General features: G+C 38.8%; 3 protein-coding genes across 3 annotated transcripts in view; 1 reads left to right on the plus strand and 2 right to left on the minus strand.

The window, feature by feature from the left end:
- LOC148729116 (putative skeletal organic matrix protein 5) overlaps nucleotides 1–407 on the minus strand; it is a 1,323-nt gene extending 916 nt beyond the window's left edge. The window contains exon 1 of the mRNA XM_088725437.1: nucleotides 257–407. Within this exon, the coding sequence (XP_088581563.1) occupies nucleotides 257–319 (63 nt within the window). The 5' untranslated portion in view covers nucleotides 320–407. The remainder of the gene's footprint in view (nucleotides 1–256) is intronic.
- A 217-nt stretch (nucleotides 408–624) lies between these two features.
- LOC148729117 (protein HEG homolog 1-like) lies at nucleotides 625–8,643 on the minus strand. Its single transcript, XM_088725085.1, has 5 exons — nucleotides 8,498–8,643; nucleotides 2,592–3,150; nucleotides 1,501–1,615; nucleotides 987–1,112; nucleotides 625–662 (listed from the first exon to the last, which is right to left on the minus strand). The coding sequence occupies exons 2-5, from the start codon at nucleotides 2,742–2,744 to the stop codon at nucleotides 625–627; spliced, it is 432 nt and encodes a 143-aa protein (XP_088581211.1). The 5' UTR covers nucleotides 2,745–3,150; nucleotides 8,498–8,643.
- A 6,861-nt stretch (nucleotides 8,644–15,504) lies between these two features.
- Nucleotides 15,505–15,938, plus strand: LOC148729118 (uncharacterized). The gene has a single exon (XM_088725380.1). The coding sequence runs from the start codon at nucleotides 15,520–15,522 to the stop codon at nucleotides 15,898–15,900; it is 381 nt and encodes a 126-aa protein (XP_088581506.1). The 5' UTR covers nucleotides 15,505–15,519; the 3' UTR covers nucleotides 15,901–15,938.
- Nucleotides 15,939–17,860: the final 1,922 nt, after the last annotated feature.

A 17,860-nucleotide genomic window follows, 5' to 3' on the forward strand; every position in this document is an offset into this window, starting at 1 on the left:
CACTTTCTCACAAACCCTATTTCGCTTACTTACACTGACCTGTATGGCTTGTTAGCTCAATTGGTAGAGCGCTGCACTAGTATCGCAGAGGTCAGTGGTTCGAATCCCGTACAGGCCTGATTTTTTTCAGGTCTGATTTTCGCTATTGCATAAATAGCGCTCTCTATTGCGAGGATCGTGCATCATACGTACTGACCTGTATCTCGAATGAATTTCAAATGATCTTATATTTTATTGATAGGAAATCAATTTATACCTTGCTGCCATCAATCTTCATGACAGGTGTCCATCCTCCATCTCCGCATCCAAAGTCTCCCATGTGACAGAAAACGGAAATTGGCTTTGAGTCCAAGAGCAGGACAACCTTACCACTCTTGTTCAATCTGTTTGTTAAAAATGCTCTGTGAGAACTGGTAGTACATAGCGAGACGTTTGCGTATTCAGTAGGTCTTAGAACTTTTCAAGAGACAACGTACGTTTCAATTCTTTTCCAAAAAGAAGTCAGCTCGGATGATTATCATAAAGGATAAGGAGCTGGATTGTTGTTAAAATCATTGCCGTTATTCCTTCTGATGGCTTATCTCGTTCTTACCTTTTTCTGATATTGTCATTGAGCTATTCTACTTACTTATTCCTTTCGTAAATTTCCTTGCACGTTGAGACTGAAAGAAGAGTTAGACATGGATATTATTCTTCTTGGTAGCACTGTGAGTATTTTTGCATTCATGTGAACATTAAAAGCATCAAGTTTCCTCCAAATTGTTGCAAACTGATTAATGCAAGGAAGGTGATTAACATAAAACAAAATCACCCTCTCTGATAACACGGGACCCTTAAACAACAACAGAAAAAAGAACGTGTGGTATTTTAAAATCTGATTGAAACGAAAATTTACCTTTTAAGAGAAAAAATGCAAATGAATAGCGTTTACTTTGAAACAGAGCATCACTAGAAACCTCATAGAAACATCAAAAGAGATTCATTACGCATTGTGCAGATTTTTCCATCCCCAAAATATCCAGGTTTGCATGAACACTTGTATGATCCTTTAGTATTGCTGCACACAGCGTTAGCATTACAGCTATGTGTTTCTGTAGCACACTCGTCAATGTCTGAAAAGAAATTAATAATTTTTGATGGCTAGACAACTGTCCAAAGAATGATTTTCATTTAAGTTTTAAAGGTAACCCATGGTTTGCTAGTTTGTTTTCCTACCCTGTGGTTGGTTCAGATACTCGAGCCATACCCTAAACGAAACGGATCAAAACCGACTGCAACTCAATCACTCGCGCTCTTCCGGCTTGCAAAGCTGGCGTATGTTTTAGCGCCTCACAGAAGTAAAGAAGGGCAGGGCCTCCAAAGGCAGCAGCTTACCAAACGCCTCGTTTCTCTGCTACCCGCTTTTACCTTTCAAACCACACTTCATTCTCGTTAAGAAGTTTAATATAAAAATGGAGCCCCCCCACGAGCCTACGGCTGGTTTCACATGACAAGGTTTACCTTTTTTACAGTTCGGACCTTTGAATCCAGTGGGACACAAACAGCGATGTCCTTTGTCGGTAAAACCGCTTTGACAAGTACCGTTCTTTTCGCAAGGGTTATCAGCACAAGCGCTCTGAAGCCAAAAGGAGAAAAAGTATGAACAATTTTAAAATCATACCTTGAAATATTAATGTTGCAGGATGGGTGATTAGTTTTTTCTAAGTCTAAGTCTCTAGCTTTTAATTTAGAGCAGTTCATAAAAAAAAAAAAAAACAATTAGAAAAGAAGGGGAACTTAAGGTTATCGTGCACCTTCAGGGGTGTCTCGCGTGCAAGCGAGGTAGCTCGTCCGGTTTAAACTGTAGATATCTAAACCTCATATCAAAATAAAGCTTATAGGACTGGCTATCAGACCGTACCAAAAATTTTGAAAAAATTAATTGTCGAATTTTTCACGACTTCTAAATGCGAGCGCTCCGAATCACCTTTTGAACATTACATGTCAAAGCGAATTTTGTTTTTCGCTTATTGAATGTTCCGCCGTTTCCGGCGCCAAAGCGCTAAAGAAGAATGTCTGCGATTTGCCATATTCAATTTCAGTGAAAAGTTACAGAACATTTTTGAAATAGGATTAAAAAAGTGTGGAGTGATCGTTTAAAAATCGCTCTTGAAAAAAAATTATTTAGAAATAAATTCGGAGACACTTTTTTGTTGTTTATATTTAAAACTAGCTACTGTCAAAATTTGAGAGCAATCGAAAAAATTACCTTTGACTTGTACTTCTTAAAAGGTGATTCGGGCGCTCGCATTCAGAAGTCGTGAAAAATTCAACAATTAATTTTTTTTCAAAAATTTTGGTATAGTCTGAAAGCCAGTCTTATAAGCTTTAATTTGATATAGGGGTTAGATATTTATAGTTTAAACCGGACGCGCTACATCGCTTGTACGCGAGACACCACTGAAGGTGCACGGTAACCTTTAAATACAAAAAAGTGCTGATGACAAAATAAATGTCAGTGACAGCAAAATTAAAGCAATCATCTCAACACTTAAGATTATGAAAGTGGTATTCCGCAGAAACTGACAATCAGCTAATAAAGTAACACCTACCTCAGATGCATGATAAAATTCCTTTTCATCCTCCCTCAGGTCGAGTTTCTGTCCTTCGTGAGTAACGTTACTAAATTCATAATTGTACCCACGGTGTAGAATAACTCGTTTATCAAGGTTAACACTGACACTGTCAGGTTCCATGTGACACATTGACACATTATAGTTATGAACTCAACGATGCGAATTTGCACATTTTTCAAGATTATTGCCACCGCGGTTGGCTCATATTTACTACAGTTTCAGAGTTGATGATAAAAATAGCTTCTAACCTCAAAGTAATAGTAATGCGAATTCTTGTTTTCTTTGTATTCGTTGGGACTGCTGTACTTATCAGTTGACAGTAACTCACACCACAGTTGCCCTTCAGCGGCCAGGTTCACGGAGACACACAGAGGATGGTGAAGGCATTTAAAGGTGCATTCAAAGTCGTCGTATACCATAATCTCTTCAATTTTAGGTACATTGAGATGATGGAACTTGTCTAGGGAGAGTAGACTTTGCCTGGATATCTGTGATGAAGTTTCTGGTATATCGTCGGGTTCTACAATGACTGCTTCTATTGGTTAAGATTGAGAGTGCTTTTGGAAAAAATAGGCTCCTAGCAAAATTTCACTTAGTAGGAACAAAGAATTGGAAATGCGTGGTGTTTCTAAACTTTCATGGAGAATTGTCTCTACTTGCAGTTATTGTGACCGACATATGGATCAAGGCGGCCACTTACTTTGCCAAACAATGAGCTTTTACAATAGAAACCAGTAGAAAGGAAATGGACCAAGCTAAAGTGGTAACAGAAACTTAAGAACGTTTCAGAAGAGAGCTCCTTTTGGACTATTCGGATATTAAGGTGCCTTTTGGCATGACAACCGAATAGATTGCTCCAAAACTGAACATGAATCGTAAATTTGGACATTTTCTCGCGAACTCTTGAAATTCTTGACAATTTGTCACAAAGGCAAAAAAATTGACAGCGACATGCACACAAATCTACAAAAGTACTCAATCTCGATAACTCAATAGAAATAATAATTTAACATAATTAAAGCGAAGAGAAAGAGAAATAATAATTTACCATAAATTAAAGCGAAGAGAAAGAAAATCAGAAAACAACGCAGTTGCGCTACATTAAATGACACACAAACAAAGCATCTTTACAAAGTTTAAGTGGTGAAGTTGTTTAAAGTAGTTTAAAAAAGTGCTACACTAATTTAAAATGAATTCCTATGTAAAAAAAGAAAGAATGTTTTTTCCAATTTCCTAAAAATTTAATGTCTAATATAAAAAATAAAGATTTTTCATCTTCTGAAATAAATTTTCATATCTTCTTTACTTCAAGAGATATAAAGCAATAATTAATTTGAGAGTAGAACGAAAGGCGAGGTTGCCGACCAAGGCTGTAGCCAGACTTCAGGACAAGACGAGGCAATTTTCGAGCGCCGAAGGCGCGAGCCGCGAGGGGGGTCTGGGGGCTTTCCCCACAGAAAATTTTGAAATCTAGATGTTCAGAAATGCTCTTTTAAGGAGTTTCCGTGGCATGTTTCTTCGGAAAAGTCAATCTTCAAGAAGAAAATTTAAAAAACGGCCAAAATCAAGTGAGGCAATTGCCTCGTCTTGCCTTATGCTAGCTACGGCTCTGTTGCCGACACTTCATGTCAACTTGTTCTCGTTATCTAATTAACGATTTCACAACCAGTCTTGATTTTTATTGTACATTGTACAGTTTTGAACAGTTTTAAAATTACTCATTCGTTTTCAAATATACTTCTATTAGTTCTTTCCGAAAACTAGATATATAGAGAGATTGTCTTTGTAATTCAAGTGCTGTTTTCAAGTTGTTATGATGTCCAAAAGCGACGAGTCCCTTTTGCGGCTCCGGTAAAAGGAAAATTTCATCGCAGTTTGCATCCGAGCGGAAATATTGCTCACCGATAGTGATAGGGGTTCCTACTAGACTCAGGGAGACTCAGTGGCGAGGGTCTATTTCTATCGAAGCTGCCGTGGGTGTTAGTTCGCGAATAATATTGCCGACAGTCCATCATCATTCGCGTAGCATAGCACTTGCGTTTGGGTTTACATTGTAGCTCTCCTTCCTCTGCCTGACCTCTCTCTTCCTCTTATTCAATCAGTGTTTATTAAGCTTCAAGAAAATTGATACTTTTATAGGGATAGCGTGAATGATTTTCAGTTTGAAGGAAAACGCTAATTTTCCTTCTGTGATACCTCAAGGAGGCTCGTACCGGTTTTCATCTTTTTGATGGTTTGTAACTTTGAAATAATAAAACAGAAAGACTTACCAAGGCCAGTTGAACACTTTTACGGGGTTGAATTATATAATCATCGGTTATCCAAAAATAAGTGTCATTTCGTCAGTAGCAGTTTCCATGGCAACGCTTTCATAGGCTTCTTCAGACGCATTTTTTAGCTTATGGCTTAAATAATTCGAAAACTAACCCGGTGACACCGTGATTTATTTTCAGTGATTGCTTTTGACACTTGAAAATGAAAATGCACAAAGATTTTTAAAAAATTCTACGGAGCGGAATTTCAGAAAATTTAAAAAAAAGGTAATTTTCACACATCGCAAATTTCCTTCCGTAGAATTTTCTAGTTTTTTAACTGATGATTCCTTTCGACGTTATTATCATATTGGAACAATAAAAAGAAGGGGTCACCGGACTTTTTTTCATGCAATAGCTTTCGCGAGTTTAGCAATTTCCACGCGCTTTCTCGCGCATTTAAAAATCTGGATTCTATAAGATCGACATTTGTTCATGATCTGTTATAGCTACCACTGATTATTGCGTGTGCTCGCGCGAGCGCCTACGGTCTGATGTTTACAGACGTTTACTGCTAAGAAAATCATTAAACAGCCGTCAAAGACAGCCTCCCGGGCTCATCTTAAAAATCCTACACACGACTTCTGGCTATATCATATTATTTTCCTTTAACTTTCAAAGTCTTCTTCCACCTCAGGTAGATTATCCTTCACTTGAGTTCTTCTTCTTTCGCCGTCGCAAGATTTCATATCGGTTATTATTTCTTTTAGATGTGAAGTAAAGCAACCTTTACTTCTCCGAAAATCGTCTTTTTATCTTAGTTTCTATCTCCTGCATTCATAATGGCCGCTCAACACATCAAATACACACTCTTAGGTTAACTTCTCACAAAAGTAGAAAAACATCCTCGCCCCGCCATCTTTGTTTTAAATTTACGTCTTTTAATCTCGCGCTTCTTTCGCACGTTTCTGTCGTGCGTGACTAAGAGTTATCTGTTCCCCGCGCGAGGAAACTAGTACGAGCCACCTTAATTAAGGAAGATCTCAAAACTTCGCTATCGAACGAATGGTTTTGGAGGATTAAGATATTAATTAAATGAATGAGAGACTCACTGATCAGTGAAGTTGTTCACTGCAAGGACCTTTCGTTTTATCTTCCTGAGTTACGTTTGGTGAAAGATTATAAAATTACAAATGTTTTTAAGCCGCGTATCAATCTTTTTGAAAACAAAATAATTTGGATATATCAACAAAGTTGAAATGGTAAATTGGCCACCGTAACGATTACAAAAGCTGACGTTTCGAGCGTTAGCCCTTCGTCGGAGCGATTAGAGGAATTGTGGGTTGTGTGTGCTTTTAAAGGCAGAAAATGGAGCTAACGTAGCCCAGTCAAACTTTTTAGTTTTAATGAGTGTAGTGGGCTGAATCGTTGAGGAAATCCATAAATGATCCACATCAAGAAAAAAATAACTTTTGCGAAGAGCTTGTATTACAGGAGAGCTTAATTGTATGAAATTATGTTCTTCAGCCGATTAAATTATTACCCAAAAGCTACAGATCTATCACGACAGGTAAATTTGTTGATATTCTCTAATTATTTTTTTGAGAAAAATTTGACCGGCAGACAACCAACAATAAACTCTTCCATTTAGAGGACAACATCCACAAATGTAAACTTTTCACACATAACAATCCAGAGTACAAAAATATGAATAGATAGATAAAGAGGGGAATAGATAAGTGGAAAATATTATAAAATAACTTCTGAATGACGAGCTCGATTATAACGAACCGGTCTACAAAAAAAAATCTTTCGCAATTCGCTGCAAAAGAAATGCACGAAAACTTACACACATCATCCATTCACCGGGAGTTTCTTCGCTCAGCAGTTGAAACAAGTGTTTAGCTATCTTTAAAAGAGTTGCTATTGTGCGGATAAACAACAAAACCCTCTTCAAACAGGTAGCAGGTGTTAAATGGTAACTACTATTTAGAAGTAATTTAAATATATCAACAAAGTTGAAATAGTAAATTGGCCACCGTTACGATTATAAAAACTGACGTTTCGAGCGTTAGCCCTTCGTCGATTCGACGAAGGGCTAACGCTCGAAACGTCAGCTTTTATAATCGTAACGGTGGCCAATTTACCATTTCAACTTTGCTGATATATTCAAATTATTTCGTTACCCCCACCGACGCAGCCCCAAACAGTTTCTTTAGAAACTATCAGCCTTTACTATTTAGAAGGACTACTTTCCCTTCACTATCCCTATCAAAAATGTGTAATGGTAGACCTAACCTTGTGATGAGACAGAAGCAGATATCATAAAATACCAAAGTAACAGAACAAACATAAAAAGCGGATTCTTTATATCACAGACCGCTTTTTGAGACGGACTTCACGAAGCATGTGCAAATGAATGTAAAAAGTTATTTTTTTCCTTATGGTAAAAACTTCCTGACTTTCTTTTGACCAATGAGAACTAGATATTACCTTATAGTTCTTTGTTTCAACATGATATCTTAAGTCACTTTGCCAGCCGATATTTCATTCTTTGGGAGAAAATAGATAGTTTATCTTACTTACTAAGTTTCTCAATGGTTAATCGTACAGACACAACAGCAGTTATAGTTTGAAAATCGATATCCGTACGCTAAACAAGAAACGAAACGGAAAAAAATAAATGCTACTGCCGCTGCACCTGATTTTAATTTATTGAACTATGCTAAAACTATTTAGCGCTTTAGGCCCAAAATTGTCTTCCGCCTTGAAGCACTTTTACGACAGCTCGTAGAAAATTGGAAGGGCTGCAAGTGAGTTTATGTTCTAAACTGTGGTTAAGTTTTCTATTCATTGAATATTAATTAAAAAGAAGGCTAATAATACCATTTCAGAAAGGATATATATATCTTATTAGACGTTTTGTTGTATAGTATCGCTGAGTATTTTTACGAGTTGTGTCGCATTTTGACGAACCCGTAGGGTTAATAATTTACCTGGTTAAGAAGTTTTAAGAATTTACGGTTAAGCTATCGTTTAACAGCTATATGTTGTGGAGAATAAAACAAGACCTTTAAACAACCGCCAACCTTTCACCGCCTCCTGGTTAGCTCAATTGGTTAGAGCGCCGGATTGTGTTGTGCGGGAGGCCGAGGGTTCGAGCCCCGGCCGGACCAATACTCATGGTCTTAAAATAACTGAGGAGAATTTGCTACCTTTCTATAACATCAATGAAATAGTTAGATATTCTAGTCTTCTCGGATAAGGACGAATAAATGGAGGTCCCGTCTCCTGCAGGGTTAGGGGTAGGAGACGTTAATTTCCCACACACGAGATTACTGTGTGATGGATGTCCTCCCCTGGGGTGGGATGTGTGGGGGAAAAGGTGAGGTCGTTACATGGACTAAAGCGGCTGCCAGAGGCGCCTGATAATGCTGACGTCCGATCTCAACCTTAGTAACACTGTAGACCTTGGCAATTCAGCCTATGCTGCTATTAAGGTATCGAATCATTCACTTTCACTTTCACTTTCACTTTCAAAAATAGCAGGTGCTAAAAAGTACCTATGATTCAGAAGAATTACTGTCCCTTCTCTATTTCCGCTCACAAAATTGTCATGATACAGCTTACCTTGCGGTGAGACAGAAACAAATATCATGAAGCACCAAAGAAAGATAAAATTCGACTTCTTCATCGCGCAGATCACCAGGCTTCTGGGACTGACTTTACGAAATGTGCAAATTGATACGAGTAATCTTACTTAGAACTTCCCTCTTACGGTACAAACCTCCCTCATTTTCTCTAAACCACTGAGAGTTGGGTGTTACCTTATTGTTCTTTGTTTCAATTTAATATCTCTTACTCTCGTACCGGGACGAAAAAAATTCATTGGATGAAAACAAATTGATTACCTTTACTAAGCCTCTCGACGAGTGGATTAACAATTAATCGCGCTGACATAGCAGAGGTCAAACGGGATCTTAGAGAGAAACTACATAGAAAATTTAAGGGCTTCTTCTGCTCTACTTGGCTTTTATTAATAGAGTAAGGAGAGAGTGATTTTGCCCCTACGGGGCCCAAAATCGTCCTCTGCTCTAAAAAATAAATTGCTAAAAACTAGACTACCTGCCTCGTTTACGATAACTAATTATGAATATTTTAGAAACTTTAATTATCATTTCATGTCTGCATCATATGACAGACTAGCATGACAAACAATTACGATAATATGAGGTTAGCGTGATCATCAAAACATTGAGCATCAATTTGTCGTTAAAGTATGTATCTATCCACTAAACGATCCGTTCTTTTTTTCTGTTCGTAAATGATTAACTATACATTCATTAAGATATTTAAGATATTGCAAATTCCGTTTGGCCAGTGAAGAATTGTGTCGTATGGTTAGTCATTCTAAGTGCAAATGTCGTTTTTTTATGTGCGTAAGATATTGAAGAGTTCGGAAACTAATGTAAAAAATTTGAAAAATCCCAAACAAACAAGACTATGTCAGAGTGGCCTCGGTGTGTAATTTCTAAGTACCGTTATCTTGCATATATTATATCCCACGGCTTTCATATTTTTGTTTTCATTATCATGGCGCGCCGTATGTGACTTCTTTGCCACGCTCCTTTAAATCGTGATGATGGCGGCTCACTACCTGATGCCTATTTACACCTTGTCAGAAAAAAGGCTGCTAATTAGCGAGCGTGTAAAAAGGACCTCTCGTTGCAACGATTAGATCACCCCTGATGAGGGCACTAGAAAGGAGTGTCGAAACGTTGGCTAGGAATTGTAAATTCTCAGTTACATTCATTCAATCTTTGAACCAGAGTAGTTTTAATTATAAACCTTGTCTGATTCTCCACCTGAATGCTTTATAAACTTTAATATATGTTAATGGAGTTACTTTAATTCGAGAGGGCCAGAGTTCATCTCAAAAAACTAAGCTTATCTAGAAAACAGATCAAGTGCTGAGCCTCTAAGACTGATATGTTTTAGCAAGAATGAAATACAATTACAAATAACAGATCTTGAAGATAGAACTGGTTAGAATTTACGTTTTCAATAAGCAATGGCCTAGATGTCTGGAGAATCCTTTAGGTAAAACTAGAATCACCATAATCATCATTAGGAGTGTGAGCCAACAAGTGATACAGGTGAATGGAGGGGGGGGAGGGGAGGAGCAAAAATAGTCCTGACAAGAGAGCACAGATGCTTGTTTCGTGTGAGACTCGAAAGATAGCGATCACGTTTAGCATCTAGGTATTCCAATGGCAAAGTTAACTCTGCTTGGACTGTTTAAAGGATTCCCACGTGAGTTCATCCGAAAGGTCAGTGATCTGATGTTTTGGCAAGGCTGACTCACAATCTAAAATAGAACCCTGAGTTGTTGATTAACTGAAATTTATTTCCTATGTTCATCAAATTATAATATCACCAGTTCCGCAATCAAGTTCAAACGTTTTTTAGTAAAAAACAAAGGGGGTCAGTTTCTGGAGAAACTTCAGTGTTTCTTCGTTGGGGGATATTAGAAGATAATTCGTTTTTCTGTGGCTTACACAAAGTGTGAAGCCACATTATGGCACGATTTCATTGATTGATTGATTTATTTCTCCACGAGAATCAGCGCCTGTCACGTGGTCTAGTGTCGTACGGCGCACTAGTCTGAGTCAGCCATCTTGGTTGTAAGCGTGGTCTCCTGTAATTTTTTTTTCTGGTGATCGTATCACGAGTTAGTTCTCCTCACACAAATCGACACACCCAGACCCAGTTTGTGTTATAACTGCAGCTTGTGCAAGAGCTTTTACGTTCTTAAATGACAACATTTAAGAGCGAATGTTTGAATTGACCGAGTGAAAATCGAAAAATGTGGCACTCGTTCGAAAAATTGAAAACCTTCATATTTTGCCCAGAGATACCTTCTACTGAACTTAGAAACGTGGTGAGGTCTTTTTTTCCCCAGACTTGCTTCTTTATCCTAGAAAACTCACGAAAACCGAAACGAGCGTCGGTTGCCGTTAAACGACGGAAATCAGTGCCCCGAGCCGGTAGAGACAAATGAACTTTGTTCTTGAAAAGCCCAAAAGAAAGCAAGCTCGTATCAATTTAACAAGTTTGTATAGGAGGGACTGAGGTACGGCTTAAGTCTGAAACGGGACCATTTTATTACATTTTTAGTTCAGAGAACTCTTTTAAAAACCACCAGTATTTCAAAATCCAAATAGCGCAGTTTGTAGCAAGTTTTCAATTATCATTTTCCCCATGCGGTAGAACTCAGAATCGGTTCAGGTTAAGCTTATGATAAATGGAATTAGTGTTGTTTTCGAGGAGATAAAAATTATTTTGGGCTTTTCATTTCCGCGCGGAAAAACCAGGCTGAACTTTGTAAAAATCGCAACATCTCCATTTACGTCACGAAATAATCTAATTGGGCACCCCGTGGTTAAATCCAGAATTCCAAGCGCATTTTAGAATTTAGCACCGTTTTCGAACAGGAAATCAATACAGAAAGCTAGCCTTGCAAAGCTAACCAAGGCAAATTGGTTTTTATCTTTGCTCTTGTTTCCTGAAATCCTCATCCACTTCCCGTGGCGAAATTCTTTACAATTCTTCATTCTCACGTGAAGTCACACTAATTGCGCAAACCGGTATTTGAAAGTTCTTGTGGATAAACAAAGTATCTTCTGGTAGACGAAGCAAAGCGCCGAGTCAGGGGTCTCCGATATTCTTTGTTCTTTTTGGTGCTTTTTCAACGGGTTATTTTTGTACGGTTAAGAACTGTGGTCACAATAGTATCAGGGACAAAGGAGTGTATCGACTTTTTAGATTTCCAGGCATCAAAACATCACAAGGAGAGGCCATTCGCAAACTTTGGTCAGAGTGAAGATGCTGTGGCTTGCACGTATTTTCAGAAGCGATCTGGACGAAAAAGCCATTGAAAATACTCGCGTTTGTAGAGACTACTTTATAAAAGGTTAGTAATACAAAGGAAATTAGGTTAGAATTATTTTTTTAATAACTATGATTATATTTTATTAAAAATTACGGCCGCGGAATGATCGCCATATTCCACGGCCTCCAAGTGTGTTCGCACCGTTTTTGCTTAACATGTCAAATTACATTCCTTGCCGAAGGGGGACCAGCTTTATACTTGAAATCTACCACAGATCCAGAGTGGGCACCATCGTCAAAGCTGGGACATAACAGTGTTACTGAAAAGGACATCTAAAAAGCAGTCGCACGTAATGATCGGGCAGAACATCGAGAGAAAAAGAAGAGGAAAATCCAAGAAGAAGCAGAGGCTTTGGCTGCTAGAAAAGAAGCGAAACGACTTGAAGCTGAGAGACTAGATGCTGAAAGACTTGAGGCTGAAAAGGTTCAATCAGAACAAAACATCGCCTCTGACATATTTAGTAAGTTAGGATTTTCTATTCAGCTGAGTTTGCCATGTTTTTCCGGGTCATCCTCGGTGTAAAAACCTGACGAGGTTTTCTTTGTTTCATGAGGTATTTTTTCGATGTACGCTATCGTTTATAATGTTTTGTTGTCTTTGTTTTACGTCACTCGTAAACTTCACAGGTTTTTACACCGAGGATGAGCCGTTTTTCCTCTTATTTATTTACTATTAAGTTGTATTCTTAATTCAATATTTCTGATTTTTTGTCTCCGAATTATTTTTGAGTGTTGGAATTCGGAGTGCTTACACTATGCTCATGAAATAAAATCAAAATTACCAACAGCTTATATTATTATTAACTTAAACAAAAGGCAAAATAGGTGAGAGTATAATAACTTACTCTGTACTTGAGTATTTCTTGTTAAAGTCCTCATGGACATAGTGTGCGCACTCAATAGCAAGAAGTAAATAAGACATTGTAATAAATTAATTTTTATTGCTTACTAGTGGACAAGTCAGAACCTTATTTTGTGGACAAACAGTGCTAGGCAGATACAACTGGTGAATTATTGGACATGCAGAATAAGTATATGCAAGACTAACAACAACAACTTAGTAAAATGAAGGGTCAACTAATGTTTTCAAGTCAATTTAGCGAGGACAGTTTCAGGGAAGATCCTTGGTCAGTATACTATTTACTAATTCTGATATGAAGAAATCATAAGCATCCCTTGTCTTCTAAGCCTTCATTTCTTGCCCGGTTTTCCACGAGGCTTGGATGACTAGGTAGTTTTCAGATGCAAGCGGGAGAAAATCCTGCAAACATACGATCACTGCGTTAGAGTGCAAATATCATTGGGCGACTGCATGTCGAAACGTTAGCGGACAAAGAAAGATTTCGGCCGAAGCGTCTAAATTTGAAGAATATGTTGTCATAATACTGCAGCACTGTGTACAGAAGCCTGCTTGCAGGTGATAGTTTGTGTCTTCAAGTGCGAGATTCAGCATGGCGAATATCGATCGTCCGGCGAATGGAGGGATGGAAGATTTAGGACCAGTGACAAGGCGAATCTCGCGCCTGAAAAACAAACTACCGCCTGTAAGCAGGCTATGTGTACAGCCGCCCATTTTTAAACTCCTTTTAAACTTCGATGTCATTGCCTGTGAGACACAAACAGCGTAAGTCGGTCGTGATTGGTCAGTTTCAATCCGTCAATCCGCCGGCAGATTCTGTTTTGTAAACACCTGTTTCGGGAAAGGTTGTTGGAAGGAACTGAAAATATACACGCGACAGCCCCGAGAGTTATTGTGGGCAGTTTTTATGTCGAGGTTCTTTGACCTCAGGATTTCAGGGAAATCTGAAAATGCCTCACAGTAAGCACGATCTATCGCCTGTTTGATGAATTCATTTATATGTTTGACCTATCCATTCACTTATTACCGGATACCCAAATAACCTTCGAAATTGTCGCCTGCACTTTAGACTTTCTCAAAGTCCGTTTTTGTGGGAGTCCAGTGGGGCGGAAAACGAATTCGAATCCATACAGGCGCGACAAGTCGTCTCCTCGCGATTTCGTCGCTCGTTTTTCTTAAAGACGAGCATAAAAAGACGACTTGGGGCAAGTCTATCTCCTGGAGTGTCCACCCAGTACAAGTTCTAACACATAAAGTAACTGTATTCCATATCTGCCGACGTTCTTTGTCAACAGAATTACTGATTTTATTATGCGTTGTCAGTGCAAGCAGTCAGGACAAACAAATCATCCCGCGCAAGTTTTTTTGAACACGAAAAGCTCCTGAAACTCTTATCGAGCAGTGAGAGTCATAGAGAACTGTTGAACGCTATAAAAGAGTGGCAGTTTATGTCACAGGGTCTTAATGTGGCAATGACTCGTAACAGTGGCCAATTTACATTATAACTCACAGCTGAGAAAAGAAATGAAATTGACAGTTCTTTATAAACTTATCGCAGTCCTTATTGTTTTGCTAATTTCATATCAGAATATTTGCACAAAAGACAAACCATTAAGGGTCTTGATTAGTTGTGTGGGCATGCATGCACGCATGAAAAAATGGTCAATTCGATGAAATGGAAAGATAAAATTTTATTTGCTTAAATCGCAGTGTCACGGTTCTCAAATGGCCTTTCGTTCTCTAGAAAATAGACAGCTATACTGTGAGCAGATTTTCAGACTCTATGATAATTTCTTTACATTGTACAATTCGATCGAATAAAGTTAAAAATAAACTTAACCTTGAAAGTTGTCCATCTGATGTCGCTCAGTGCGAGCAAGAAAATACGAGTGTGTTTAACAATGATAACAAGGAAACAAAATCATCACAAACAGTTATTCACGGGTTAAGCAACACAGAAAACATTTTGAACATCGATCAATTATCAAGATGCGCTTGCAAATTGCAATTTATTTTATGGCAAATCTCATCGCGCTGTTCGCTGTTTTAATCCGCGCCAGACAGCAATCCTGTACCGCCAATCACTGCGGTGAGATCAGCAAAGACATTTAAGACGCTTCAAACCGAAGTGAAAAATCTTGTTGCGCTTGTTATGGACGCTTTGCCTCCAAAGCCTCCAGGTACTTTTTTTACGATGATGTATTGGGGAGCGGCATTTCATGATTTCACGCTCACATGTTAAAACCGCAGTATTTTCTTTCTCACAGCTCGTCCCTTCTCTTCTTGCATGGAGTAGTACAACAAAGGAAAGTAAGGAAACAGTAAGAAGTTTTCATTTCAATATTCCAAATCGCTCGCTTGATGTGTGCTGTCCATATGGTAGGTATAAGGACTCTTGTCTTGCATACAGGCTGACTCAATCCGTTGTAATGCTCTCCTTTTCCATAAGGTCGAGACGAAGCCAAGTGTATCCGCTGATGTTTGGTTCACAAAAGATTCCTGTTTACTGTCACATGGGAAACTTTGGATGAGGTGATGGAGGATGGACAATGGCAATGAAGATTAACGGTGCAAAAGTAAACTCCTTGTCTCCTTTAAAAAACTCTGGATATAATTATTGATTAAAAAAAAAGAGAAGAAATGAGATTAAAAAACACAGACACAAAAACGAAAAAAGTTAAATATAAGTTCTTCGTTTCTCAGAGAACCTTCCATTACAACTCCCATTTCTGGAGCAACAGAAATTCCTATAACCTTGCCGGAGGCAGGACTGGGTTTGACTCACAAGAAACCAAGCTACCGACCTACTGGAACACCCCCCTTCTCCAAAATCTGCCTTGGTATGAAGATTGGACATCAGCTCAGGTTCATTGTCATCAACAGGCAAGCCAACTCACTGTACTCCCTGATTGCTGATGGAAAATACCGCGCTACCTCACTGGGTCGTGACAAGTGGAAGTGGTTAATTGGTTCACAAGCCTCCTTGCAGCACTACTGCAACAAGGAAGGGTTCAATGCTGTGGGAAGAAGCCTTCGTCAGTCCAAAGCAAGAATCGGCATCATTTCTAACCAGGAGAATGAATGCTACTCTTGTGACTCCAGGATTGGTTTTGGTACACGAGGTCTTCATGACGACTCCAACACGTGTGGCAATGAAGCAACATACTCGCCAGACAATGGACACAAGCACATCAAAGTCATGGGCTACATCCTGTTACAGTGACAGGGAACGCCGCTAACGTTCCAAATTTCAAGCCAAGAAGCCATCATGAATTTAAAAAAAAAGTAGTATCTTCAGGCTTACCAGCTAATAAAACGACGGTTTCATAATTATTTTCTTCTCTGGTCAGATTTGTCTTAACTATAACTTTTTGAAAACCGGTTTAAGACGTATCAATTGTGCAAAGCCAATTGAAGTTTTGAGAACGAAGTAGAAATAGGCAGTGGAGATATATTCTATGTTCATAATAGGTCGACGTCACGAGCTGCACGCGAAGGGAGGTTGTGATCTGATCACGCACTAAGAGGGGTACACGAGAATAGTGACTTTTTTTTTTCTTTTTTCTCTTTTTTTCGCGCGATTTGCCGTTTGCGCTCGCCTTACGCATTTGTCTGCTTGGGTGAAAAACCCTAAAAGCCTCGCCTGTTCTGCAAGGTAACCAGGAGACCGGGAAATTAATTATTTGAATGGACAATAATTGACCCTGATACGATAATTAAAGGAACACAAAAAACAGTACCTTCAAAAGTATTGCCCATTTTCTCGCTCTCATTAGACCCGCCCATTTTTCTGAATCATTTGTTTGAGGCGTCTGTCACTACGCGATTTACGATTGAACATATTAACAAGATTTTTATTAGTTCTTCAACCGAACAGATTTCCTTCCGAAATATTTCCCGTAGTTTTAACAGACCTCTTCATCACTACTTCAGACAATCCCCTTTTAATTCGAAAATAAGCCTAAATGGATCAGTGAGATTTCATTTTCAAATTTTAGAGAAAAGAATTCTGTTGTTATCTCGTGTAGAACAAAAGATAGTACTGAAACCGCTTTTTACCTATCGACGAGGGCGGGGAGTCTAGGGGGATGATACAGTTCAGGAAGTTCTAGAGGACAGATCGGTCGTTACTTAGAGACCACGAAGAAAAAAATAGAAGTCTGACTGCCAATTGACTGCCAATAATGGGGGATGGGGGGGTCATAAGAATATTAAAACCAAATTGACCGAACTTCCCCCTCAGCTATAACTGGTCCCTTACAACAGAAATCGGTTATTTTGCTTTACGTGATGTAGTCGGCTATTCTTTTCGAGTCGCGTAAGTCATTCCTGACTGTTTAGTTAAAATCCGTCGGTAGGGTTGAGTGGCTTTGTTAGGCTCGTTTGTTGTGAAATTGTGGCGAGGGAGTGGTTTATATAGCGCCAGCAGTTGTTGAAATCTGTTGAGAAGAGTCTGTTCTAAGATAGCGAACCAGCTATATATCATCGTTGAAAGTAGTTGCAGTAAGTGGAACTTTCTGCCAGCCCAATCTCAGGCCCGGTCAATAATGTGATTCGAGTTCATTATCGACCAGGCTTTTTCGCGGTACACCACGCACATTTGGTCCATTTGCGGCAAAACTGTTGAATCAGTTTACACTACCGAGACCTATGGCAATCGACCGACCAAATACTCTCATGAATGGTCGGTCACCCCCACCGACAACAGTCCCTCTTAAGTCAACTCTTTTCTGAACGATCAAAGTGAACCATCAAATGAACTGAAGATAGGTTGTTAATGAAGGTGTCTTTATTGTTTCTAGGAAGAATTGTTTTGCCGGTGAGGTCACAGGCTGTTCAGCTCTCTAAAACTTCAAGCAAACCGTAAGATATCAGTATAAAAAGGGAGAGATCAAATCAGGAAGTAACGGCCATTAAAAAAAAAAAAGATGAGGAACAGAGCCTCTCACAAATATCTTTTCTATCGTTAATTACACGTTCAGCTGGGGGGTTTGGATTTTACGATTCTAGCAAACAAAGCCTCTCCTCTCTAATTGCTACACATTTCCTTGTAAATGATATACGCGAACTTGGTGCTATATCATGGTAATTATTAACAACTATTCACCGAAGTGAAAATGGCTGGTGGTGGATATTACTGAGCCACGAAGCGGTGAGTTAATTATCCATCACTAGCCACCGAC

This window comes from Stylophora pistillata, chromosome 6 (assembly GCF_964205215.1).
Source record: "Stylophora pistillata chromosome 6, jaStyPist1.2, whole genome shotgun sequence".
In the NCBI taxonomy this organism is placed as follows: domain Eukaryota; kingdom Metazoa; phylum Cnidaria; class Anthozoa; order Scleractinia; family Pocilloporidae; genus Stylophora; species Stylophora pistillata.

Coding starts and splice junctions, on each gene's coding strand:
- LOC148729118 (XM_088725380.1), top strand. CDS start 15,520: ATGAAGATTGGACATCAGCTCAGGTTCATTGTCATCAACAGGCAAGCC.
- LOC148729117 (XM_088725085.1), bottom strand. CDS start 2,744: ATGTGTCACATGGAACCTGACAGTGTCAGTGTTAACCTTGATAAACGA. Junction 1,616..2,591: donor AATTTTATCATGCATCTGAG/GTAGGTGTTACT, acceptor TTTTGGCTTCAG/AGCGCTTGTGCTGATAACCC. Junction 1,113..1,500: donor AGGTCCGAACTGTAAAAAAG/GTAAACCTTGTC, acceptor ATTTCTTTTCAG/ACATTGACGAGTGTGCTACA.